The 23,818-nt window shown below is 56.9% G+C and overlaps 1 protein-coding gene across 5 annotated transcripts in view; it reads right to left on the reverse strand.

Annotated features, from left to right (window-relative positions):
• LINGO1 (leucine rich repeat and Ig domain containing 1) overlaps positions 1-23,818 on the reverse strand; it is a 195,239-nt gene that overhangs the window by 15,662 nt on the left and 155,759 nt on the right. Inside the window, exon 1 of one of the 5 annotated variants that reach the window (XM_060617976.3) lies at positions 1,651-2,323. The exons of the other annotated variants lie outside the window; for them this stretch is intronic. Within the exon in view, the coding sequence (XP_060473959.1) occupies positions 1,651-1,656 (6 nt within the window). The 5' untranslated portion in view covers positions 1,657-2,323. Of the gene's footprint in view, positions 1-1,650; positions 2,324-23,818 lie in introns of those variants that run through there. 5 annotated transcript variants of the gene reach the window in all.

Genomic DNA, 23,818 nt, shown 5'->3' on the forward strand with positions numbered 1-23,818 from the left:
TCTCCCTGGTCAACACAGGGGCCCTCAGCCCACAAGCCAAGATTCCTGGGCCTTAAGCACACACCCATCCCCCCAAATCTGGCCCCAGGGATTGAAGACCTACTCTAACTCAAGGCCCTGGAGGCACTGCAGCCTTGACCAAGGCCCATCTCATACTTCATTGGCAGGGGGTAGGGGAGGAGACAGAGACAAAGAGCGCATCACAGGGGGGACTACCCTCACCTTTGCTAAGCCCCCCTCCAATAGGGGCATAGGGGTGCTGCCCGGAGTCCCTATCTGGGTTCCGGGGAGTTCCTGGTCTCCCCCTCTGGAACCTCATTCCCTCTCTCCTGCCTCAGGCAGTGGGGAGAAAGCAGGCAAGCTGTCCTGGCAGACCAGGTCCCACATAAGGACAAAGGGTCTGGAAACTGCTGACCCTCTCTTCCCTCACCGGCATTCCTCCCTGGATGTGGGGAAGCCCCAGGCGCTATGCCGCCTGGGTGCCCCAGCTCATTGCTCCCTGGGCATGGGAGGCACCGATGCCGGAGCTGTTGCCATAATGGCCAGCAGGGCTGAGCCCAGAGCCACGGGCCAGGCTGGGCTGAGCACCCTCTGGCCGCCCAGGCCACGCAGGGGAGGGCCGGATGGTGGTCTGGGCTGGCAGGGAAGGGGCTGGCCCAGATGGCACTGCCCCCCACCTCAGGGCCTCCTGCACTCCCACAGCACTCCCACCCACCCCTTCTCCCCCACCAGATTCAGGACCAGGAGAACAAAGGGGGATGCCTCCAGCACAACCAGGGACCGATGGCTCTGGGCTGGGATCCCAGGCAGGAACAGGAAGGGGACTGTCCACTGGGCCTGGCCCCACCCCTCCTCAAAGTGGAAGCCACCTGGAGGGACACATCTTCTGTGGGTGCCTTGGCCACCTCACAGAGAGTGGGGAGGCAGAACAGGACACTCCCTCCTCACCTCCCTTTTCTCAGCTGGTTCCCACCTCCCACCGGCTGCCTCAGAATGAAAAGTGGGGCAGGAGGAGGTGAGAAACCGGGGCTGAAGACAGACAAAGGGAGGCCCCTAAAGGGTTCCTGGGTCCTCCACAATCCCAACTCCCTCTCCTGCACTCTTCCTACCCCTCATTTCACCTTTCCCCCCCCTCCTTGGGCACGAGCTGGAAGGGGGTTGCTCCTGATCAGGGGACGGAGCTGGTGCCCAGGCTGGAGCCCGTGGAGAAAACTGGTCCCTCGCCTGCATCCCCCAGCTAGCCAGTGCCCAGCGCTGGCTAGGGGTACGGGGGGGGGGGGGGGTGTACCTGCGATCTAAGGAGAGGGGCAGCCACCCCGCTGAACAAGGGGCTTACCCTCCAGGATGAATGGTGCTCAGAAGGGGAAGGGGGACGGTGGACAAGCCAGACTAGGAACCCGGCAGGGCCCCTCCACAGCTCTGGGATGCCAGCTAGCCAACAAGGAATTTGTTGGGGTGGGAGAAAAGGGAAAGGAAGAGTCTCCATTTCTGCGGCTTGAGGAGGGTCAGATCTGTGACCCCAAAGAGGAATCTGGGTGGCGCTGGGGTGCCCCGCGGCCCCAGGAGGGCGCAACCGGGCCAACGGCGGCCCGCACGGGAGAGTGCCGCGGGGCTGCCCGCTCGGGGCTGGGCCGCGGCTGCCGGGCTCACCTGCATGTCGGGCGCACCGTCCGTCCGCTCGGCTCGGTCACCAATCGCATGTCTCCCCCGCCGGGCTTCAGCCCCTGCCCAGCCCCCTCCTCCGTCTCCTCCTCCTCGTCCGACACCTCCGCCCGGCCGTCCACGCGCCCTCGCAGGGCTGTCTGTCCGTCTGTCTGCCCCAAGCGGGCGGGAGCCGAGCCGGAGCCGGGGCCGGGGCAAGGGCGCGGGAGTGGGGAGGCGGGAGGCCGCGGCCCCGGCGGGCGGAGGGGCGGGCGCGCTCAGGACGCGCGACGCGGATTCGGAGAGCCTGGTTCTGCGCCCCGGGCCGGCCTGGAGCCGCCGCCGCCGCCTCTGCCGCTGGGGCCGGGGTCGAGGCCAGGCGCGCTCCGCAGCGGGGCCGGGGCCGGGGCCAGGGCTGAGGCCGGCAGGCAGCGGCCGCGCATGCTGCTCGGAGCCCCGCGCCGGGAGACGGGCCGGAGCCGCGCGGGTGGGGACTCCGCGCGCTCCGGGGCCGGGGCCGGGACCCGCCGCCGCTGCCGCCTGCGCTGTCGCCGGCCGCCCGCTCCGGCTCCCGCACCGGCTCCCGCCCGGGCTCCGCGCTCTGCCGCGGCGCGGGGAGGGAGCGTGAGGAGCGAGGAGCGAGCCGGGGAGGGAGGAGGGACCGAGGGAGGGAGGGAGCAAGCGAGCGGCGGGAGCCGGGCGGGGGAGGAGAAGGCGCGGCCGCAAAACCAAGGAGGGGGGAGGTGGGGTGGGGGGCCAGTATTCTTTCAGCAGAGGGGGCGGAGAGCGAGGAGCGCCCCAACCACTGCCCTGCACGGATGGGGCAACGAAACTGGCAGTGGGGACGCAGGCGAGGGGCGCGCCAGGCTCGCGCCTCAGCCCGCGCCCCGGAGCACGAGCCCCGCACCGGCCGCGCCCCTCCGAGTCCCGGGCCAGCCCGACCCAGGGGAGTCCGGGCTACGGTCCTCCCTGAGTATGTGCACGCACCCTCTTGTGTGGCCACATACGTGTGCATGTGAGCACGTGAGTGTGTTCACACGTGTTACCCAGGGTCACTGCACACTGCCGTGTGGACGGACACATGCACGTGAACGGGCAAGGCTCCCCACCCAGCTAGGGTTGTTTGGAGGACGGCGTGGGAAGGGTCAGGCCCGGAGCCTCTGTCCTGCCCCTCTTCTCCAAATGTTCGCGAATCTCTATAGGGTCCACATCCTGGCGGCCTGGGGGCCGGGCAGGTAGAGAGGGAAGCTCCGCTGGAACGCGAGGAAGGCGCGCCAGCTCCGCTGCTTTACCCCTAGAGGGGTCTTGCCCCGCCCTTTGCAGCCCGGGTCCCCGCCCAACCTGGCTTCTTGTCCAGCAGAGGGCAGCAGGCTGCTATGGCCGGCTCTGGCCACCCGCACTGCATCCAGAGACCAGCAGAGGGCAGCGCAGAGCCTCAGTCTGGGCCCGCTGTCCCTCCGATCCCAAAGATCCAGGGGATTCTGGGCTGGGGCCACAGACTTAGATGGGCCCAGAGAATGGGACCTCTCCTCAGAGATCCAGATCCTTCTTGATCAGCATATGCAAAGAGAATCAACTGGAGGTGGTGTCTTAGCAGTCTGCAGAGTTAACTACCACCCTTAGGAACTCACCAGCTTCCACGTCCCTTCCACCTCCTTGAAAGCCATTTGTCCTTTCGCACTAAGCTAGTTTGATTAGAATAAGCATCCATGCTGACACCACCAGGCACATTCGACCCTTCTTCACTGTTTCTTCACAGCCCATTAGCGCATTAGTGCCCCTGACGCTGTGTACCCCACAGGGGTAGGGGTTCTGGCACGTCAAGAAGGAAGTTGAGTCTGGGGAGGCAGAGGCTGACCCAAGGCCTCTCAGTCTCTCAGACAAACAACAGGACCCTGCTCCCAGTGCCCCCGCCCCCAGCAGAGCCTGCCCGACATTCAACAGATACTGGCTGGCACGGAGGGGCTAGGAGTCTCCCCTTACTCCCAACACCATCTTGTATCTCCACTGTTCAGCCTCACACACACAGCCCAAAGAGTTGCACAAACCTTCTGTCCCAGCTAAACAGATTCTGGGTACTTCTCAGTCCCACTGCCACACCACTGTCTGGACAGTCCTGCCTGAAAAACCATCCCCTGTCTTCCGTACTATGTCCATCCTCATCCTAGGCCTAGCTGGAGCCCCTCCTAGCAGGTGCCAACGCTGTGGCGCGGACTCCACATTCATCCTCCAACAACCCTCCAAGGAGGCGCTGTTGTTCCCCGGTGACAGAGAGAAGGAACCCCAGGCTCAGAGAGATTACAGGACCTGCCCGCGGTCACACAGCTAGTAAAGCCTAGAATGGGAATTCGAGTCGCCTTCCAGAACTAAGTAAACCAGTAGGGGGCAGGCTTGGCAGAAGGACTTACAGGTGGGCGGGGAAGAGGGGAGGCGGCACAGGTGTCCTGTCCCTTCAAGAGCCCAGCGCAGGCGGCTCCCTGCCCCTCAACTCTCAGCTGCCTGGACCCCCTTCCCAGGCTCCTTGGCTCCCCCACCCCGGCTGCTGGTGAGTTACCCGTGAGCTCCCGCCCTCCCGCGCCGCCTCCTCCCACCAGCCCGACAGGAATAGACGCTCTCTAGCTCCTGCGTAAAGGCTCCGCCAGGCGCCCGGCGGGCGCGCAGACCCGCTGGGGGGCGGGGGCGGGGGCGGGGGCTATTCCTGGTGCGGCGACTGACGCAGGCCCAGCGCGGCCACGGCATCTCCGCCCCCGACTCACCTGCTCCCCGCCTCAGTGATCTCGGAGGAGGAATGGGGGAGAGCCCACTGCCCCCACCCCCAAACCCCAGATACTGGCTAAGGAAGTCAGCGTCCGGGGACGGGGTCTTCTGGGGCCCACAATTATCCCTTTGAGCCTTGAGGCAGCAGGAGTGACCAGAGAGCTACGTCTGGAAGGAACTGCCCCACAGCCTTAGTTCTCCACGATACACAGTATCCAGGCCATTCCCCCTTCCGGTCTCTCCAAGAGAAGTGACCCCTCGCAGCACTCGTTTTGTTTCATCAATGGAAACAATGGGGTGGGGGAGGATTTAGGGGAAGAACTTGGAGAAAAGGCCTTTTTGAGGGTCCAGCATGGGCCTGGTGAGGGTGCTGGCCCCTGCCCTTGTCACTCAAAGACCCCATAAAAGGGCGAGGAGGTCTGTCACTGGGTCCTCACCCAGTCAGAGGTCTCTGCATGAGCTGTCGGAATAGCTCCTAGTGAGATCCCTCTCAGGGATCTCAGGGCCATGGAGAACGTGACACACTGCAGCGGCCTGGTCCAAGGCTTAACTGACACAACCAGGGGATTATACCCTGGAGCTTCAGCTGAAGAATGTTCACCCACACTTTCAGGCCCTAGTCCTTGCTGGTTCACCTGCTTGGTGAGCCCTCTGCCTGGATTCCACCTGTGCTTCAAGACCAGACTAAGACCATTCTCTTCTGTTCTGTCTCCCCTCCCCAAACTGAAATGGCCTTAGAAGCGAGGCCCTAGTGTCCTTCCTCTCTGTCCTTACAATCGGAGCTCCCAAGAGCAGGCCTGAAACTACCTGTCTCACAACTACCTGGGTGGGCACAGAGCAGATCCCGGCTTCAGGGTGAAAACTCAGCAGGTCCCAATAAAGCAGGAGCTGCTGGCTGGGAGAAGCAGCCAGCCTGCAGTAGCCTGAGTGGTTAAGAGCAAAGCAGAGAAACTAGAATGGGTTTGCCAGGGGACTCTGGAGGAGGGGACAGCACCCTCTAACATTTACTCAGCTCCTATTGTAAGCCAGGCTCTGAGCTATACTTTATATACTTCTCACTTCAAGATGGGTACTGCCATCCCTATTGTACAGATGAAAAACCGAGGCTCTGGGGGGGCTGGTATCTTGCCCCAGTTCACTTCGTAAGAGGTAGAGCTGGGCCTCGAAGCTCAGCATGTGTCTGATGTCACAGCGCAAGCTCTGCTCTCCCCCACTCTGGGAGGCTGAGGATGCAGGAGGAAGGGCCAGTTCCCCAGGGCCCAGGAAGGAACGGGTGGCACACACAGGCCTGCCTGTATGCCTGCTCTGTGCTGGTGCTGCCTGCTTGTATCCCAGCAGCTCGCGGGGTTTTACGATGATGATTATTTCTGAAGCCACTTGAAATTAATGACAGCTCTAAAATGGCTGGGACAGTGGAGTCACTGCTGAGACCTCTAATTAGCAAGAAAAACGGAGACCAGGAGCCAGGGAGGCGGGTGGGGGCTGGGCAGGCAGCACAGGGCATGGAGCAGGGTTGGGAGCAGGATAGAGCCAGGATCCAGCAGGAGGTCCCTGTGGAGGCGCTGGACCCCATGTCCCACTTAATGCCACAGATTTGATGCTAAGCACTCTTAATAACTTGCTGTGTGACCTTGAGGGGCCACTGCCCCTTCCTGGGTGAAAGCTTTCCCAGCTGGGTAATGAGGGGTTGGCAGGGGTGGGGTGGTGGTGTCTCTGGGCTCAGGGCTCTGTGGCCCCACCTAGACAGTGGGGTGAATGGGATGTGGCCTTGAGAGGGAGCTCCTTGAAGGACCCTGAGTTCCTAGAAGGCTGAATCCCAGGAGCTGGGGCACTGTAGCCGTCCGGGAGCCATAGCGGGAGCCCCATACTCCCCTCTGGCAATGGCAGCCCTCTATGCTGGGGTTGCTGAGGCCGCAGGTATAATGAAGTCCTAAAGACTCAGGCTGGAGTGAAGTGGATCAGGAAGTGGCAGAAAATCCATAGGTCAGAGCCCTGCGCTGGTGCAGCTGCGGAAGCGGGTGGGAGACGGGGGGCCTGTGGGGGGGCTGGCAGGAAAGTCCCCCTAGGAGGCGGGCCTGGAGCTGTGGCCAGGGTTAGGACCTCCTTGCCCCCTCTTAAGCCCCTCCCCAAGCCAGAAGGGACTCAGGGATGCCAGGGTCGCACTTAGGCATGTTATAGAGGGTCAGGCCCAGGAACCTCCAAGTAAAAGGACGCTCGTCCCGGTGCATCCCAGCTCCTGTCTTCTGGGTCCTGCATGGGGTAGCCGACTACAGGGAAGGGCACTGGGGCCCAGCTGGAGGGGACTCTGCACAGTGGCTGGCTCCATTGGATGTGGACATGTGCTAATCGACATGGAGGGATACCCACTGTGGCCAAGGCTGAGGCCAAGACTCCAAGGGCAGAGGTGTAGAAAGCCCTCCATCACTTCCTTAGGGTACCCTCTTCCATGGCAGCCCCCAACTCAGGCACGTCTTACCACTGACAGCTTCCTCAGGCTCCCAACCCGTTTCCTCCAACCTTTCCCCTCTTCCCTTTCCATTCAGGGCTCTGTGTGGCCCCTTCCTTCCAGAAGCCTGCTCTGAGCACCTCAGTCTCCTGCTCTGTATCCTTGAGTACCTCTCTGGGTCTCAGTTTCCTCCTTTGGAAAATGGAGTATCAGTAGAACTCATCTCATGGGGGATAGTGTGAGGATCTCATATATATCCAGTACTTGATGCTGGGCCTGGCACACAGTAGGTGCTTGATAAATGTAGGCACGCAGTAGGTGCTTGATAAATGGTTATTACACTGTCATGGCTGCTCTCTGCTCCTTGACCCTGCAGCCCCTCCTCTGTAAAGACAGGGGTCCACCCTAAGGTTCCTTTCAGCATTCTCACTAGGAGAGGCCTCAACCAAGTTCGTCCTCTGAGAATCAGGAACACCCTGAAGGCAGGGATTGATCTTGTGTCTCCTCCAATTTCTGCAGAGAGCCCAGAGCCCTGATTCCAGAGGGGCTGATGTGTGCAAATTAAACTCCACTAAAATCCACTAATCAGGAAGGACCAATGGTTCTCCTGCAGAAGGAGGCCAGGGCATGGGAGCAGGGGCACACGAGTCCTCAATTCTCACTTCCCCTCATCTCGGGGCCTTGGTCACCCATGCCTCCACTGGAAATGTTCTCGCACCTGTGACATTCACTTATCTAGCAGCAATATAGGCACTAGCCCCCACTGCTTGGAATCGCCCTGAGAACTGGGGGAAACCAAAAGGCTCCTGGGAGACCCAAGGCAGAAGCCCTGTAAGGAGCTAAGGTCTGGGGACTGGCCCTCACTCAGCCTGGCCACGGGGCCCTGCTGGGCTGGGTGCCCGCTTGCTGCACCCATAATAGCTGAGAAGCAAGAAATTCGTCTGGGGCCATGAAGGGGCTCATCAGCCCTGCTGACCCGAAATCCCTCCAGGGGAATACCTGGTGTTCCTGACCTTGCAGTTCGCTCTCCTTAAAACCCAGGGAAATGTGCACTCCACTAGAAAACTAAAACAAAAAAACCCAAACCACGAAGACACCCAAATGATGAAATTGAGAGCAAAAACAAAACCAACAAACAAAAAACACAAAAAGCAGTTTATAAAAAGGGACCACCCCCTGGCTCCTTGGGCTTGGCAGAGCAGCCTCTCCTGAGAGCCTGGGCTCGGCTGTCCCCACGGATCATGTCAGGGGGGCACTTGAGCTAATGTGTGCAAACAGGCAGCACTATTAGCAAATCCATTCATTAAGCGCCTGTCTTGAGTTCTGTTGTGCAGCAGACTTGTTTATTAAGTCGGAACCTGTTATTAACTTAAGTCAAAGGCAGCGGTGGTGGCTCGGGTGTCTAGCCTTAGAGCCTTGAGTTCCAGTTCTGGCTCTAACTGCTGTGTGACCCTGGGAAAGTCACTGTACCTCTCTGAGCCTCAGTCGCCCTGTAATAGGCAGCCCCTAAGATGACTCCCAATGGTCCCTACCTTCTGGCATTTCCCCCACCTTATGCAATCCCCTCCCCTTGAGTGTGGGCTGGACTAATTGAGTTACTTCTTTAAAAAAATTTTTTTTTAATGTTTATTTTTGAGAGACAGAGAGTGAGCGAGCGGGAGAGGGGCAGAGAGAGAGGGAGACACAGAATCCGAAGCAGGCTCCAGGCTCTGAGGTGTCAGCACAGAGCCCGACATGGGGCTCGAACTCACGAACTGTGAGATCATGAACTAAGCAGAAGTCGGACGCTTAACCGAGTGAGCACCCAGGTGCTCCTGGACTAACTGAGTTACTTCTAATGAAGAGAATAGGATGGCATATCACTTCTGAGATTAGGTTACAAAAAGACTGGCTTTCGTCTTGGGTACCCTCTCTCCATCACTTGCTTGTTCGTGATGACAGATCCCAGGTGCCAAGTATTGTTAGCTGCCCTGTTGAGAAGCCCACATGGAAGGGAACTGGTGTCTCTAACCAGCACCCCATGATGCCCTGAGAACCGCCAATACCCACATGGGCAGGCTTGGAAGCAGACCCTGCCCAAGTCGAGTCCTGAGATGACTGACATGCAGCCTTGTGACAGCCCTTGAGCCAGAGGCCCCCAGCTAAGCCTCACCCGGATCCCTGACCCACAGAAACTGTAAAATAATACAGATTTGTTGTTTAAAGCCATTAAGTTTTGGGGTGATTTGTTATGAGGCAATAGATAACTAATACATACTCCATGCGTGAGATGGGCAAAAAATTTCTTTCTCCCAACGTGGCTGGGGGCATTGAGATAATTCAGGCAAAGTGCGTCCTGCCAGTCAAGTTGAGGCGGCACGCAACTTAGTGGTTATCAAGAGAAGTTGAAAAGATGCCCACTGTATGGTATATACCCTGGAGAAACATTCACAAGACAAGTACAGGGATTTTCACAAATGTGCAGAATGTACTAGTGAGAAACTAGAAGCACCCTAAATGCCCACCACTAGGAGAAAACATGAACAAAATGCCACGTAACCCCACACTGGACTACTACACAGCACCGAGACGGCTGGAGCTACACGCGCCGGCGTGGGGAGCTCGCAAACACAATGCCGAGAAAAAAAACCCCAAAGATATGTACAAGATGGTACTGTTCATACAGGGTTTTAAAACAAGCCCCAAACCTTATAAACTGTGTGTGGACACTACATATATAGGCAAAGTCTAAAAACATGCATATGTTCAATACCAACTCCAGGGGAGTGCCCCCTCTGGAGAGAGAAGAAGGGAAGAGGTAGAGACTTGCCTATCCCGAACCCCACACTCTGAGGCACTCAACTTGAGTGGACACGGTGGTTCTAAGCAACACATTTAATCCCCTTAACAGTCCCATGGGTCTATTCCACTATTACTCCTTCTTACAGTGGAGGGTCTCTGGGGAGACATTCTTGGGCTTTCAAGTCCAGTGGGAGGCCAGGGCTCGGTTCCTCACTCTGCCATCAACTTGGGGGAGGCCACATCACCTCCCTGGCCTCGGTCTATTCTTCTGTAGCATGGGAGAGATTCGTAGGTACAGACTGAGGTGCTGGGAGTCTTGACTGATCAATCTGGAATATTTTCAGGGCTCCCGTGAGCCAAGCTTGGGGCCCGCTACATGGCAGAGGAGACTAAAAACAAGCAGGTGTGGACAAGAGAAGGTGTGACTAAGAAGATTCGATTCAACACATTTCAGTTCGATTCACAGACAATGGCTGACATTAAGGAATATTGCTTGAGCACCTATGACATGGTTGGCCTTGTATTAGGTGCTTTTATAAATTATCTCACGTTAAGCCTCAACCACAACCCAGCAAAGTAGGAACCGTTATTATCTCCATATGCCCCCTTCCACATCCAATATGGCCAGTGAGGAAACAGGACCAGTAACTTCCCCAGGTCAGCAACAGAGCTGAGATGGTCAGAATTTGCCCTCCCTCCATCTTCACCTGCCTTCTGTTTGGTGCTGGGGGCTAGATGGAGGGCCCAGGCTTTTCTGTCCTTTGGGGGATTCCAACCCAGTCCATGAGGACCTGGAGGAGATTCAAGGACAGGGAGATGTGTGGTGGGTGCAACCAAGACAGGTTTCCTGGAGGGGAGGGCATGGGCGTTTCAGTGGGCCCACTGGTGGTGAGGGAGGTGGGGGATCCATCCATCCCTTTACCCATCCATTCACTCCTACACTCAGTAAACATTTGATACAGCATTCTCTGTGCCCCAAAGAGCCCATGGTCTAGTGTGCAAGACTTAATGTAGTGTGATCCAGGTGGAGATGAGGAGAGTGTGAGGAGATGCACAGAGGAGGCAGAACAGATAACCAGCAGGTGGTGATGGCTGAGCTGAAATCCAAAGGCTAAGTAGGAGTCGACCAGCTCTATGGAGAGTCGGGGACAGTGTCTGAGCCAAGAGAATGGCAGGTGCAAAACCCTGACCCTGGGATGGTGGGGACAGACAGCTGGCTCTTAAGAAGGCCAGCACCGGCCAAGGCAGTTCTAGTTCAGCTGAGAGGGGGTGCGGAGCTGAGGCTACCACAATCTGTCTCCCAGGTATGGTGTCTTTCTGCTGCATTCTCCAACCAGCTGGGTCCCTCTGCCAGCTCAGCCCTGTCGGGCAGGCTGGGCCCCTCTCCAGAGGGACTAAGAGCAGGGGAGTTCGAACCATCACGGTGCATGTAATTATGTGCAAAAATGAAGGTGAGCTCCTTAATAATTGATGGTGGGAGAGAGTAAATATCGGCAGAGGCACCCGGCTGCATCGCCCCGTCCCGTCTGGCTGGGACCCAGGGCGGCCGCCTGGCCACTAATATGCCCATAAATTATTGAAGTTATAAAAGAGAAAGCAGGTGTCATGTCGCACCCATAAACAGCTTGTTAGCTAAGACTAACAAAGAGGCGGCTGGCCGCCAGGCATTGCATGGGCTCCCCAACGCCCCTTCTGATTGTAGAGGGAGATGGATGAGGGTGGGTATGGAGAGAGCCTGAGAGACCGGCGGGCCCCGCTCCCCACCCCCTCCCTCATCCTGACCCACTGGGGAGTCAGGCGGTACTGAGGAGGTCCACAGCCACGAAGAGCCAGAAACGGACCAGGAGAGCTCCATCACTGCAGCGTGCAAGCGGAGGCTGGCCGGACCTGCCGTGGAGGACGTTACGGGAGGCTGAAGAGCCCTGAGGGCCCGCCCAGCCTGATGGGCTGAGGCCAGTGCTGGCAAGAACTGGATGCCAGGGCCAGATCCACATGGCACACAGCCCAGGGAAGTCACTTGCTGGCTTGTGACCTTAGGCAAGTCACCTACCCTCTCTGAGCCACTTTGCGTTCACACCATCCTGGGACAGTCAAGCCTACCCTGGAGGACTAGGAGCAGGGTCCTAGGAGAATTTGTATGTGACACTCTGGGTGCAGAGGGCGCTGCCTCGTCACCCCAATCTTGCGGGAGCTCCTAACGAGGCTTCCCTGTGCTAGACTCTCCTTCTGCTCCATGAAGGCCTGCATCCAGGACTTTAGGAGAACGGGGAAGATAGCTGAGGAGGGGGAAGGTGTCCAGCCACCGGCGCTTGGCCCGCCCTAGGCTCTGCCACACATGGGGCATCCACACCCCCAGGGAGCAGAGGAGGAAGGTGGAGGCGAGGCTCTGGAGGCACAGCTGCCAACAGAGAGGCCTCACCCGGGACGGGGAGGGAAAGGAGGGATGGATGGGAATGCTGGCACTTTGGCTCTTCAGGGATGACAGGCTTGGCACCCCACTGTCTCTCTGGCTGGGGGGTCTTCAGTCTCTGGGATACTTCCTTTAGGGAAGTGGAACCGCGCAGCCCAATTCGGGGCCTCGGGTGCCCGTGTTGTGCTCAGCTCTGCTGAGGGCCACACAGGGCAAGAGGAGGCAGTCCAGGCCCAGGAAGGCTCCCTCTCCCCAGCCTGGCCCTAAATGAGGCAGCCAAGTCACCCACAACCTGTTGGAGGCCACACAGGGAGCAGGGCTGGGTGTGTCACCTGGCTTTGGGCAGCAGACAGGCTCCTCTCCCCAGTCCTGAACCATCCCCCAGGAGTACATCAGTTCTGTGAGTGGGTTCCTTCTCCCAGAGGAAAGAAGGGAATCCCGAAAGTTCTTATCAGCTATACTTTGGGCTGGGCCTCTCCTCTGGGGGTGCTTTCTGCACCCCTTGCCTTATTTTATGCAGCCGTGGTCTGTCCCACAGCAGCCTGTTTTGCACATGGACAGAGAGGCACCATGGCTGCCAAAGGGCACACAGCAGGTCACCGCCGGAGGCTGGCGCCTCGGCCTCCTGCCTCTCCCCATATTGGACTCAGTCCCGGGAGGAGGTGGGGAGATGCTCAAACTCATGCTCATTCTCCACGCTCAGTGTCATGTTGTGACAACTGGGACAAGCGCTCTGACAGCCACCGTGGCATGGCATTCTCAGGAGCTCTCCTCCTGCCCAAGAATTCCCGGTCCTTGGCACCTGCCCACCTATCACCTGACCAGTGGGATACGGACAGATGGGACAGGTGCCTGTAGTGACAGCTCTTGGGACTGGGTGCTCGCTCTGAGTCTCCTCTGAGAGGGGACGTCTTGTGCCCAGGATTACACAGGTCACGTGTGGGGGAGCTGGAACATGTGTGTCTGGCTTCAAAGCCTGCACTGAATGGGTGGGGAGGGGGGAGCACACAACAAGAGCAGGGATGAGGCCACTGATTGTTACAAACCACTGAGCAGGGGGTGCACTTTTGGGGATGGGCTGGTCAGGTCAGGCCACAGCCCCTCAGGGCCCCCAGAATTCAGCATCAGCCCTTCTCTGACCTGTCAAGGATCCATCTTTTTCGGTCTCTCTCTCTCCCTCCACCTCTCTGGGTCACTTTCCTTCATGCAGAGGGCCAAGGGGAGAGAAGGCAGGCTAGACCCCAGGACAGGGAACAGGGGCCCGACTCAGGCCCCCTGGATGGTGCTGGAAGCTGAGAAGGAATGGGGAGCAAGAAGGCTCGTGTACTGGACCAGGTGGGAAGGCAAGGCTATCCAGGGCTTCAGGGGAGAACCGAGACCCCGAGGGTAGGACAACCTCAAAGTCAGGAAGGGCCCTCCGTCCTCCCGTATCTGGGTCAGACCTTGATAAGGACTGCTGGAACTACCCGCAGTGGTCAGGTTACCCTGAAGGGTGAGAGGCCCACAGGCACGCGGAAGGTGGGCATCCAGGGAGGAAAGCCCGGGAGCCTCAGGTCCCGGGGCTTCTGCAAGGCCACTTCTGGCTATGTGAGCCTGCACTGCCTTCCCTGCCATTCTTGGGTGTGTGCCACCCTGCCAGTCATAGCATGGGGTGCAGGGAGGGAAGCACGGCAGGTGGCCCACCCCAAGGCCATGGTTGAGGGTTTGTACCCTGGGTGGAGCCACCACACTGGCCCAGAGGCAGCAAGCCAAGGGAAAATCTCAGGCGGGGACTTGGGAGACAAGGGGTGTCCTTCCTGAGAGGCTGGTGCCACCCCCCACCGGCAGGATACCTGGGTTTTGCGCCCCCCCCCCCCACTTCATCTCTCTCTAGTATGGGGCTAGGTGGGGGGGGGGCGGATGATATCTGCGAACAGGGAAATGGGTGATGGTGATAAGCGGAGAATCTTCTGGAATATGGACCCCTCTGGGCAGAGCACTCGGGCAAGTGCCTTCACCTGCTCCAAAGGGTGGTGAAATTACTGAGATAGATAATCCATTCCGAGCCCTGGGAACTGGGCCCAGCATATACACTCAGCCCTCGAGAGGGCAAGCCATTATGACTGTGAGTCTAGTAGGTGCAGTGGTGCTTTGTGTGTGGATCGTTTTTGTTGTTGTGTAAGTGTCACTGTGTTGTGTTGTAGATCTGTGCTGGGTGTGCCACTGTTAAACAAGACGTGTCACTCAGCTGTGTGTGTCCTGAGTGGGACTCTTCTGCATTTCCCTCCATTCGCCAAGGCTCCGCAGCCCAGACGGAAAACGCAGGGCCTCATTTAGGGCTTCCCAGCCGTGCTGGAGCAGTATCCGGGGTCTGTATGGAGGCAGTGCCCTCCCTCTCTGTCCCTTCTCTGTCCATGTTGTCCTAGGGGCCCAGGAGGCCAGGTTGGTGAGGGGGCACCCTGGTTCCCGGGGTCCCAAGGGCACACCTGAGCATCTATCTGCTCCTTCTGGGCCCACCTGTTTGTGGCATTTCTGTTACTTGGGAAATGAGGCTGACATTGGTGGCAGTGTGAGTGACACCAAGAGGGTAAGACAGAGCCCAGCACATGCGCCCCTGAGATGACAGCCCCAGAGCAGGGCTAAGCAGGGGACAGACTGAGCCCTGGCCGACTTCTCACTGGCCATTCCTGAAGCTGATGGACACAACGCTGGCTCCCTCAATCTCTCAGCAACACATGCAGAAGGGGCTGTTGTGCCCATCTCACAGATGAGAAAACTAAGGCTCAGACAGGTGAGGTGACTCGCCTTGTTGACGCCAAAACCAGCAGCCAGGCCTGATGCTCGTGACAGTCATAGAGGTTTGGGGTCAGATGGGGGGGCCCTCGGGTGGAATCCTCTCCATGGGGTAAGTGACGTGAGGCTCAGGCTGGCAGCCCTAGGTGGATAGATCTGGAAGGCAGACAATGGGAGAGCCCCCACACTCTCAAACCAAAACACATACATTCAGGCAGTGTGTTCACACCACCTGCTAGGGCGTGAAAACCAGCCATAAATACCTGCACTGTCGTGGTGGCTCATCAGACAAGTGGGGAGAGAGGCCTGGTGTGCCCTCAGGAAATTTCCCAGTGACTCACAGACTTGTGGACCTCTCTGTGCACACCCAGACATTCCTCCCCCATGCACACACCCCTGGAACTCACTTGTTTGGGAGCCTCTGTCCTCCTCCCAAAGAGAAGAGGGCGAAGAAGACCACCCACCCACTCCCCAAATCAGGGGGGCTATGGGGGCTGGAAGGAAGAAGCCCTGGCCAGCCAGCTTGCAAAGACTTCCTGTATCACAGCCCAGGAAGCAGGGACCAGGGAGGGTCCCCAGGGCGCACAATGGGGTGGGTAGGATGGGGTGGGATGGAGGGCTGACCCTGAGGCTGGTTCCTTCTCGCTGTGTCATTCTGTAGTCTGCCCAAGCAGTAGGCGGAAGGGTGGACCTCACGACCACTGGTGCCCAGCTCTCTCTCCACTCAAACTTGGCAGGAACATTGTCACATTTAGTTAACGTGCTGGAGGCTAGGGGGTGGGGTGGGTGTGTCCCTGCACATGTCATGGTTAAGGATAAATGCCAGCTAATGTCTGAAGCGCAGGAAGCATCATGAACATATTCGGCCCTCCTGGTGGCCCTCCCATCCCCAGGCGGCTTCAACTGGCCCCTCACACTTGCAGAGCTGCTGTCTTCACAAGTCTGTATGCCTGCACTCACTCTCTACCTGCACATGCCTCACTGGTCGCACTAGAGAGCTGGCTCCAGACCCACTTTAGAGAGGCTGATGGCCGTTCCTTAAGCAAGAAGTTAGTTCTCAGAACTAAAGAATAAAGAGAAGCAAAGTTTAACACCTTGCTGATAGCTCTCCCCTTGTGGTGGACGTTGGCCAGCCTTACTCAGGTGTGGAAGAAGAGACAGCCAGGAAGATAAGATCCCAAATGCCCCTCTGATACCTCTACGGCCTAGGGGAGCCAGTGAATGAGCTAGTGCATGAGCAGGCCTCCATTTCCCCATCTGTACATTGGGACAGCATGGTCTAGCCTGCCTGCTTCATGCAGGGGCCAGCGACATGAGGATGGTGTAGGGTCTTCTGCAAGAGCTCGGTGGCGGTGTGAAAGGGCAGACCCCCAGCGGCAGAGGGGGCGAACACACCCGCAGAGGCAGTATGGCCCCAGGGTCAGTAAAGGCGCCGATTGCTCCTGCCCGCACTCTAAGCTGCATGTCTGGGAAGTGTGTGTGGACCAGGCCTGCGGCCCTGAAGGGACCCCACCCATATGCACAGCCCCCAGCCCACCCCACCATACACCAGCTTGCAGGAGGGCCTGGGAATGCACACAGAGGCACCACCCACCCTGGGCACACATGCTGGCATACTCTGGTTCTGTCCCCATAAGGAGCCTGTCCCTAGTGCCCTGCTGTCATGGCAACCAAGAGAGCTGAGTCGGGGGCGGGGACGGGGAAGGAGGAGAGGGGTGAGGGGAATGGGCTGTGGCTCACAATTCATGAAGAGGGCAAGCTCTCCTTCCCTCCTCTCGTGCCCCCAATTTAGGTCACAAATCTATGAGCAGGTAGAGCGGAGCATGAACCACTTTCAGGAGAGTCAGAGCAGAGGCCAACCAGCCCTCTCTCCTGGGAGCAGATGCGGCCGAGTATAAACCCACATTCAGGGAAGATTTGAGGCCAGCCCCTGGCGCAGACATCACCCCATGCTGAGCCTCCCATGATTATTCACCCATCTTCCACATGACCTGAAGTTCCAGCAGGAAAGATTTCCTCCACTGGGCCTCTGAGGCAGCTCTGTCTCCAGGATCACCCCAGGAAGGGTGGGGACTTTGATGGCCTTAAGTGCCTGGCCTGGGATTAGCTGACCAGCCAGGGAGGGTGTGTTCCTCTAACGTGGGCCCTGAAGGGAGCCACAGACCCTGGGGGAAAATTAAAATGCCTCACACTTTCTAAGCATTTACTCTGCACCAGGCACCAGGACCCTTCTATATTCTAGGCATTAACTTGTTTCATACTCTCAAGAGCAAAATGAGGAAAGCTCTGGGAGTGTCCCCATTTTACAGGTGAGGAAACAGAGGCACAGACAGGCACAGTAACTCACCCAAGGTCATAGAGGAGGAGGTGGCAAAGCTGGGACTGGCACTCTGAGTACACTCTAGCTGAAGAGTGTGGAGCTGTGGGCAGGGCCCCTGGCTGGTTGGGTCTATGGCAGGGGACTTAGAACCCATATAGTCTTACTGCCTATTTTCCAGGCACTGATGCTGAAGCCAGGGGCCAGTTTCCCTGGTGGTCTCCCTAGTGGGAGTGCAGTGATGGGCAAATGGCCAGGTGGAGGCTCTCAGACCAGGCCTTGCTATGGTCTCCAGGCTGTCTTGCCCCCTGGTAGGAGGTACTAGGAAGCCAGAGCTGAAAGGGTTCTGGTCCATCTGCCAGAGCACAGGCCAGAGGAGAGGGAGGTCCAGCTCACAAGAAGGGCTGACACAAGGTGGGTAGTGATCAGAACAGGAAGGGAGGAGAGATGAACCCTGGGAAGTGGGAATCCCAGGGGTCTCCCTGGAGCAGGCAGTCTTGCAGGACTGGTAAAGTCCTGACATGTAGAGAGGGGAACAGACATTCTGGGAGGAAGAAACAAGAAGGTGTAAGATACAGAGGCTGGACAGAGTGGGGTCTGTACAACGTTGACCCACAGAGTGCCTACCCTTGCCCAGCACGGGGTCAGAGTCAGTATATGCCAGAGGCCGAGTGGGAGCCTGGAAATTCCTCTCCAGGGTCTCCCTCCCCAGCACTGAGGCCAGTGTTTAACTCATTGCTGAGATGCATCACTTTCTAAAAGGCCCAGGGGCCTAAGGGCCCCCTCAGGTTGAGCCAGGAAGACTTATAAATACACCCATTGTCAAGACCTCAGATGGCTTCTTTCATTAGCACTGCCTTTGAACCTAGGTTCTGGTGGACAGGCAGTGGCTGGTGGCTCCGAGCAGGTGCTGGGTCAATGGCGGTCTTGCTGAATCTTGTTCCGAGCAGCCCAGGAAACGCCCTGGTAAAACCTGGCAGTCCTCTGTTGCCACGCCCCATGCCCTTCTCTTTCCTGTCTGCTTTGCCCTTCCCTCCCTGCACCCCACCCTTCTTTCTTTGTGTCTTTCTATCATTGTTCCTTTATTTGATTTTCAGCCCTCAGCACTTTTTCTGAAAGGGAACAGCTGGGCTGCTGGAGTCATGGAGGAAATAGTTTTTTGACTACTTTGCAGAATCCCCTTCTCCATGAAAACTGACACCACCATTGCTAACTGATGGACGGACAGCAAGAGATTTATTTCCTTGCTTCCTTCTTCCCTCCCTCTCTCTGTTCTAGGATGTCTAGGAAAGACAGGGCCAATGGACAGCAGAGGGGGAGAAGGGATGGTAAGTTGGGAGGACTTTGGAATCAGATGGCAGCTGGGCCCCCAGTAGCATCATTAACCCCATTTTGCAGATGAGAAGACTGAGCACCAACATCACCCAGACACAAAAATAATTACAATATTAACATCAGCCGTAGAGCTAGCATTTAAGGAGCACTTGTTGTGCACCAGGCACTGTGCTGGACACTTCAGATACAATGACCCTTATGAGGCAGGTACATTACCGGCCCTGTTTTATAGGGGGGAAAACTGAGGCTCACAGAAGGGAAGTCACTAGCCCAAGGCCACACACCTGGGCCAGTAGAGCTGGAATCCCACCCATGCAACCATGTATGTGGCCATTCTGCCAACTGCACCCCTCCCCCCACTGCAGGAAAGTGGGAGAACCGAGACTTGAACCCACATTTGTCGACACGGTCATTCCAAGGCTGGGTTCTACTCCCATGTTGATTGCTACTGCCGAGGAACGTTAGATAACAATTCTAATCACAGGAGGACCTGGCCCGATCCTGACCCTGACATTGATTCCTGAGGCCAACGGGTGCAGAGCTCCTGGCCTCTGGGGCCTTGCTGTCAAGTGGCAACAACCAAGAGGCCAATTTGGCTACACGGTGTGTAAGCATGGGCACAGCACGTGCATGTATGTGACATAAAACCTGAGGCTCTCGGAGACTCTGCCACGGAGGGCAGAAGTAAGGTGGAAGAGGAGGAAGTGAGATTTCAAGATAATCTTAAAGTGAAAAAAAATTATTACGTGTCAAAAGGAATTGGGAGACTTAAATGGCTCCCAGGTGGGACACAGAATAAAACAGTCTTCGCCATTATTTCTGTTATTTTCTAGTGGTCTCCATGCAGGGAAACTGGGCAGAGGGTCGCCATAGCAACCAGGGGCATCCGGCAGGGGACTGCCCCGGGGTCCTGTAACTCTGTCTGGTTCCAGCAGGGCAAGTTAGCCCAGCAGACTCCAGAGGGTCTTGTCCTGGACAATCATTTCCTCCTGCCCTAGAAGCCATCACAACAGGGAGAGGACAGACTGGAGTTGCCTAGCGGGCGGGGCAGGCCAGGTTTAGCCTGGGAGCCACATCTGAAGACTGACGTCTCAGGACAGGGATGGGGTGAAGTGAAGGGTTGAAGGGTTGTTGGAGGCAGCAAGGGAGTCCCGCAGGGTGGGCACACGGCCTGGACACAGAGGGGAGAAGCCATGCATGCTCATGCAGATGGCAGGGTGAGGGTTGGGAGATGTTTAAGTAAGCAGTGGGGGGGGTGGGGGAGGGAGTCCAGGTGCTGGAGCGGACAAAGCACGGTACAGAAGCTAGGGGCTCTCTCAAGCCGCCCTGAGTCCATGTTAATGGAGGGCAGGTAGACATTTTAGAGTCTGAATCTAGAGTGAATTTGGCCTCACTGGTGAGCTTCAAAGGCAGGGGTCAGGCAGGAGAGGAATGTGGAAAAGGAAAATACCAACTGGAAAAAAATACCTACGGCAGACTCATGCATCTGGGTACATGCTCAGAGGCCTCTTTTGATGGAAAGCTGAGCTGGGGGGAAGAGAGAGTCCTCCATTTGCGGCAAGATAGTTGGGCGCTCACCGCCTCTTTCACTGTGTAACCCTGGTACCTGACACTCAAGACAGACTTTTTGAATAAATGAATGAATGACAGAAGACTGAATGAAGAGTGTTTAGAAACCGACACGGAAGCTCTCAGGAGACACCTCTCTGATAATTTGCAGGCTGGTGTTGAAACAGCCAGGCAGCTAAAGAAACCAAGCCGAATGAGCGCCAGTCAGAAGAGCGTGTAACTCTTGATCTCGGGGTCGTGGGTTCAAGCCCCATGTTGGGTATAGAGATTACTATAAAAAAACCCAAAAAACCAAAAACAAAAAAAGAGAAAGAAACAAACTAACCTAAAAACGCAGATGAGGAAGAGGCAGGCCCAGGAAGCCAAAGCACACGCAGAGTTTCCAGCAACCCAAATCTGGAAAATGTGCTAATGGTTCCTTCTTAGGGCCAAATGACAAAAGCCCAAATTTGTATCAAGTAGTAACTGATGACAGTCAATTTCTACTAAGGAAGTACCACATTGCACCTAGGTGTTCAGATTTCTTTAAGTTGTGCTCTGACTTAATAAGCCAGGATTCTGAAGCAGCACTAGCCTCCCAGCTTGAAGCCACGCTTTCTAAACACCTTCAGATGAAGAACAAGCACAGACAAAGAGAGCCCCTGATGGATGAGAAACTCCAGCAAGCGACCTATAGATTGTGGGGCAGGGCCAGGGCTGACCCCTTGACCCCGGGAACTGCCCCACTCTTACTTCAGGGGAAAAGACGCCCCGCCATCATTTGGGGCTTAAGGTTTTTGGGTCTCTGGGTTTGGCCAGGCCCCCGGGGAGTCCGCACAGAAGGCTGAGCAAGAGTGGCCTCGGGAAGCCTCTCAAACTTGAGAAGTCAAGGGAAGCCACAGAGCGGGAAATTTAGAACCCGCTTCCCATTCATGCCAGAACCCTGGTCCATCTATCCGCCAAGGAGATGTCCCTTTGATAAAGGCCCATGTGATTCCTGAAAAGCAGCACAAAGACACCATGGAGTCAAACGGTGTGAGTGCATGTCACGGGCCCAAGGGCTTTGGGCAAATCTTGCCTTCTCTGTGAATCAGGGCATCAGTGGCCCAGAGCAGCCCTCACAGGCCATTGTGAGGATCGAATAAGACGACAGAGACCAAAGTGCTTCATTAATGGTAAAGTGCCAAGAAGAGTTACTACTGTTCTTGTTGCTCTTACTGACTCACCGGGGACAGGGGTCCCTTCCCACAGTCCCTGAGGGCCTCAGAAGCCTCTCTGGGCCTTCCAGCAGCATCCCTTCTCTGCACTATGAAATCCTGGCTGACAGCTCTTCTGTCCTCCTGAACAACCCCAACATCTCTTGCCTGTGGCTGCAGCTGTACAAAGAGTGCGCACGCGTGTGTGTAAGTGTGTGTGTGTGTGTGTGTGTGTGTGTGTGTGTTGCTAGAACACAGAAATCTCATTTCCCCATGTCAATATATGTCCCCGATAGTGTCTATCACTCATACACACTCCAGACACACCCCTCCTCCAAGCCATTGCTTCTGTTCTCCCCCTGGAACCTGCTCCCCTTCCTTGCCCAGTTAAGTGGTTTAGGGTCTAGCTCCAGTCCCTTCTTCCCCAGGGAGTCCTCCTGGATTTCTCCAGCTCAGTGCCTGCTGGTCAGTGGTGGGACCAAAAGGGAGAAGGTAGGAAATTGGGCTCACCCTACAGCCTGTCTGGTTTGTGCCAGTGGCTGGTAACCAGTGAGCCTCCCTGGAGGGAGTGTGCCTCTGTCACACCACCTGGTATTTACCTAGTTACCTGTCTGTCTCCTCTGAATATGAGCTACTGCAGGGGATGGTGGGGTCTGACAGGCCCACTGAGTGTAGAGCAAAGGATGGGATGAATGGGTAAGGCCCTCTCCCTCACACCAGCCCCCTCACTTTGGGGAGGGGAAAATGCTGGTTGGTAAAGAAGCTCTCAGAACCCTACGCTAGGCATAGGGATGAGGACCTAGGCCGCTCTCTTATCTGGGGGAGACTGAAACCCAAAGAAAGAAAGGGACTTGCCCAAGGACACACAGCCTTATGTAGTTCAAGTGGCCCAAGGCCTAAGTCACTGTCCCTGCCCGGTGTCCCCTTCCCCTCGCCACCCACCTCCCCAGGCCTCAGTCACTCATCTTGGGTTCATCTTGGGCTCTAGGACTGACTCGAAGTTCCAGCCAGAGAGGATGGCATCTTCCTGAAGGATGAGGGAAGGTGCTGAGGGAGAGGCGGGGTCAAAGCCTGGCGGGCCACCCAGACCACCCCGGGCCCTCTCAGTGTAGAACAGAACATTTGTTGAACAGAATTGAATTTACCGTTCGATTGCAGGAGATGTAATTTGATCTGGGTCTTATGAAGCCCTTAATAAAGTCAAGGTATTACTGGTATCTGCTGCTTTTTTTCATTTGTTTTTTAACAAAAACAAATGCCCTGGGAGGGGGGCGGAGCTCAGCTGGGAGTGAGGGAGTCTGTCTTCCCATTCCTGGCTCTGCTGCCACTAAGCCAAGTACCCCTGGGAAAGACACCACCCCCTCTGTCACAGAAGCAAAGGTCTTCACCCGCAAGGTAGGGGCTGTCCATCAACTCTGATGACCCATTTGGGGAGACAGCCAGGAAAGGAAACAGGGTGTAGAGCTCCTAGGAGCTGGAGGTGAAGGGGAAGAGAGCTGAACATTGATTTGGTGCCTTCTGCGTGCCAGGGTCCCCATTCCCCTTGGCACCCGGTATGCTCGTGGCAATCCTGTGGGGCAGGCGCCTGTGGTCATCAGGTTGGGATGTCTGCTAAGATCCCAGTCTTCCCCCTTTAGGTAGGTGGTAAGGAATGGTGCTTCCCTATCCCCTCTGAGGCTGGGCATGGCCACATGACTCACTTTGGCCAATGTGGCGAAAGCTACCTGCATCACTTAGAAGAGGGAGATGTAAGAGCCACCGTAGCCTCGGCCAGGCCTCTTCCTGCTGCCTGGTATTCATGCTGGGATGGGGGCAGCTCCTTCGGCCTGGGGTCCCAAGCAACAATGAAGAATAGATGCCCCTCTCCTGTTGCAATCAGGGCAAAAAAAAATGCACCTAAGTTGTTTTAAATCTGAGATTTTTAAGACTGATACAGTGCCGCGCTATTGCCCGTTTCCTAGATGAGGAAAAGGAGGCTCAGAGAGGTTTAATCAACTTGCTGAGGAGCCAGAGTGAATTCATAGCAAAGTTCAGAATCACTCTCAAGACCCTCGATGCCAAGACTGTGCTCTTCCTAAGCCGGGGTCCTGGGACGGCTCCAGGCTGGCTAGGTATGGTCAGACTCCAGCCAGGGGGGACTCGGGCCTGGCGCTCAGCATCCATTCGTCTTCATTTTCCTGTCTTTGCTGTGTGCAGTGTCCCTGCAACCCCTCACGGTGGCCCATCGGAGCGGCCAGACTAGGGCCTGGGTCTGGGAAGGGTGGAAAGGGTTGAAGAAGAGAGGTCTGGAGGGGTCATGGATAGGGTTCCAGAGCTAGGCAGGCCTGGGCTCTGATCCCTCCTTCTCTGAGCCTGGGTCTTCTCGGGTGTCAACTACTCCCCTAGTCATTGGAAGACTGAAACAAGATGTAAACACTTGGCACCTAGGAGGACTTGATGCTTGGGCTTCACGATAGGCAGGGGCAGCGCCCAGAGCTGAGGAGGTCCCCGCTTCCCCCGCCTGCCCCTCCCCCACCCCCTGCTCAATGGGGATGAAGCCAGACTCTCGTCCTCTGTTTTCTCGAGACACATCCTAAAGGAAGCTCGCCCCCTCGTCTCCTGGAGCCCTACTCAGC

This window comes from Panthera onca, chromosome B3, assembly GCF_046562875.1.
Source record: "Panthera onca isolate mPanOnc1 chromosome B3, mPanOnc1 haplotype 2, whole genome shotgun sequence".
NCBI lineage: Eukaryota > Metazoa > Chordata > Mammalia > Carnivora > Felidae > Panthera > Panthera onca.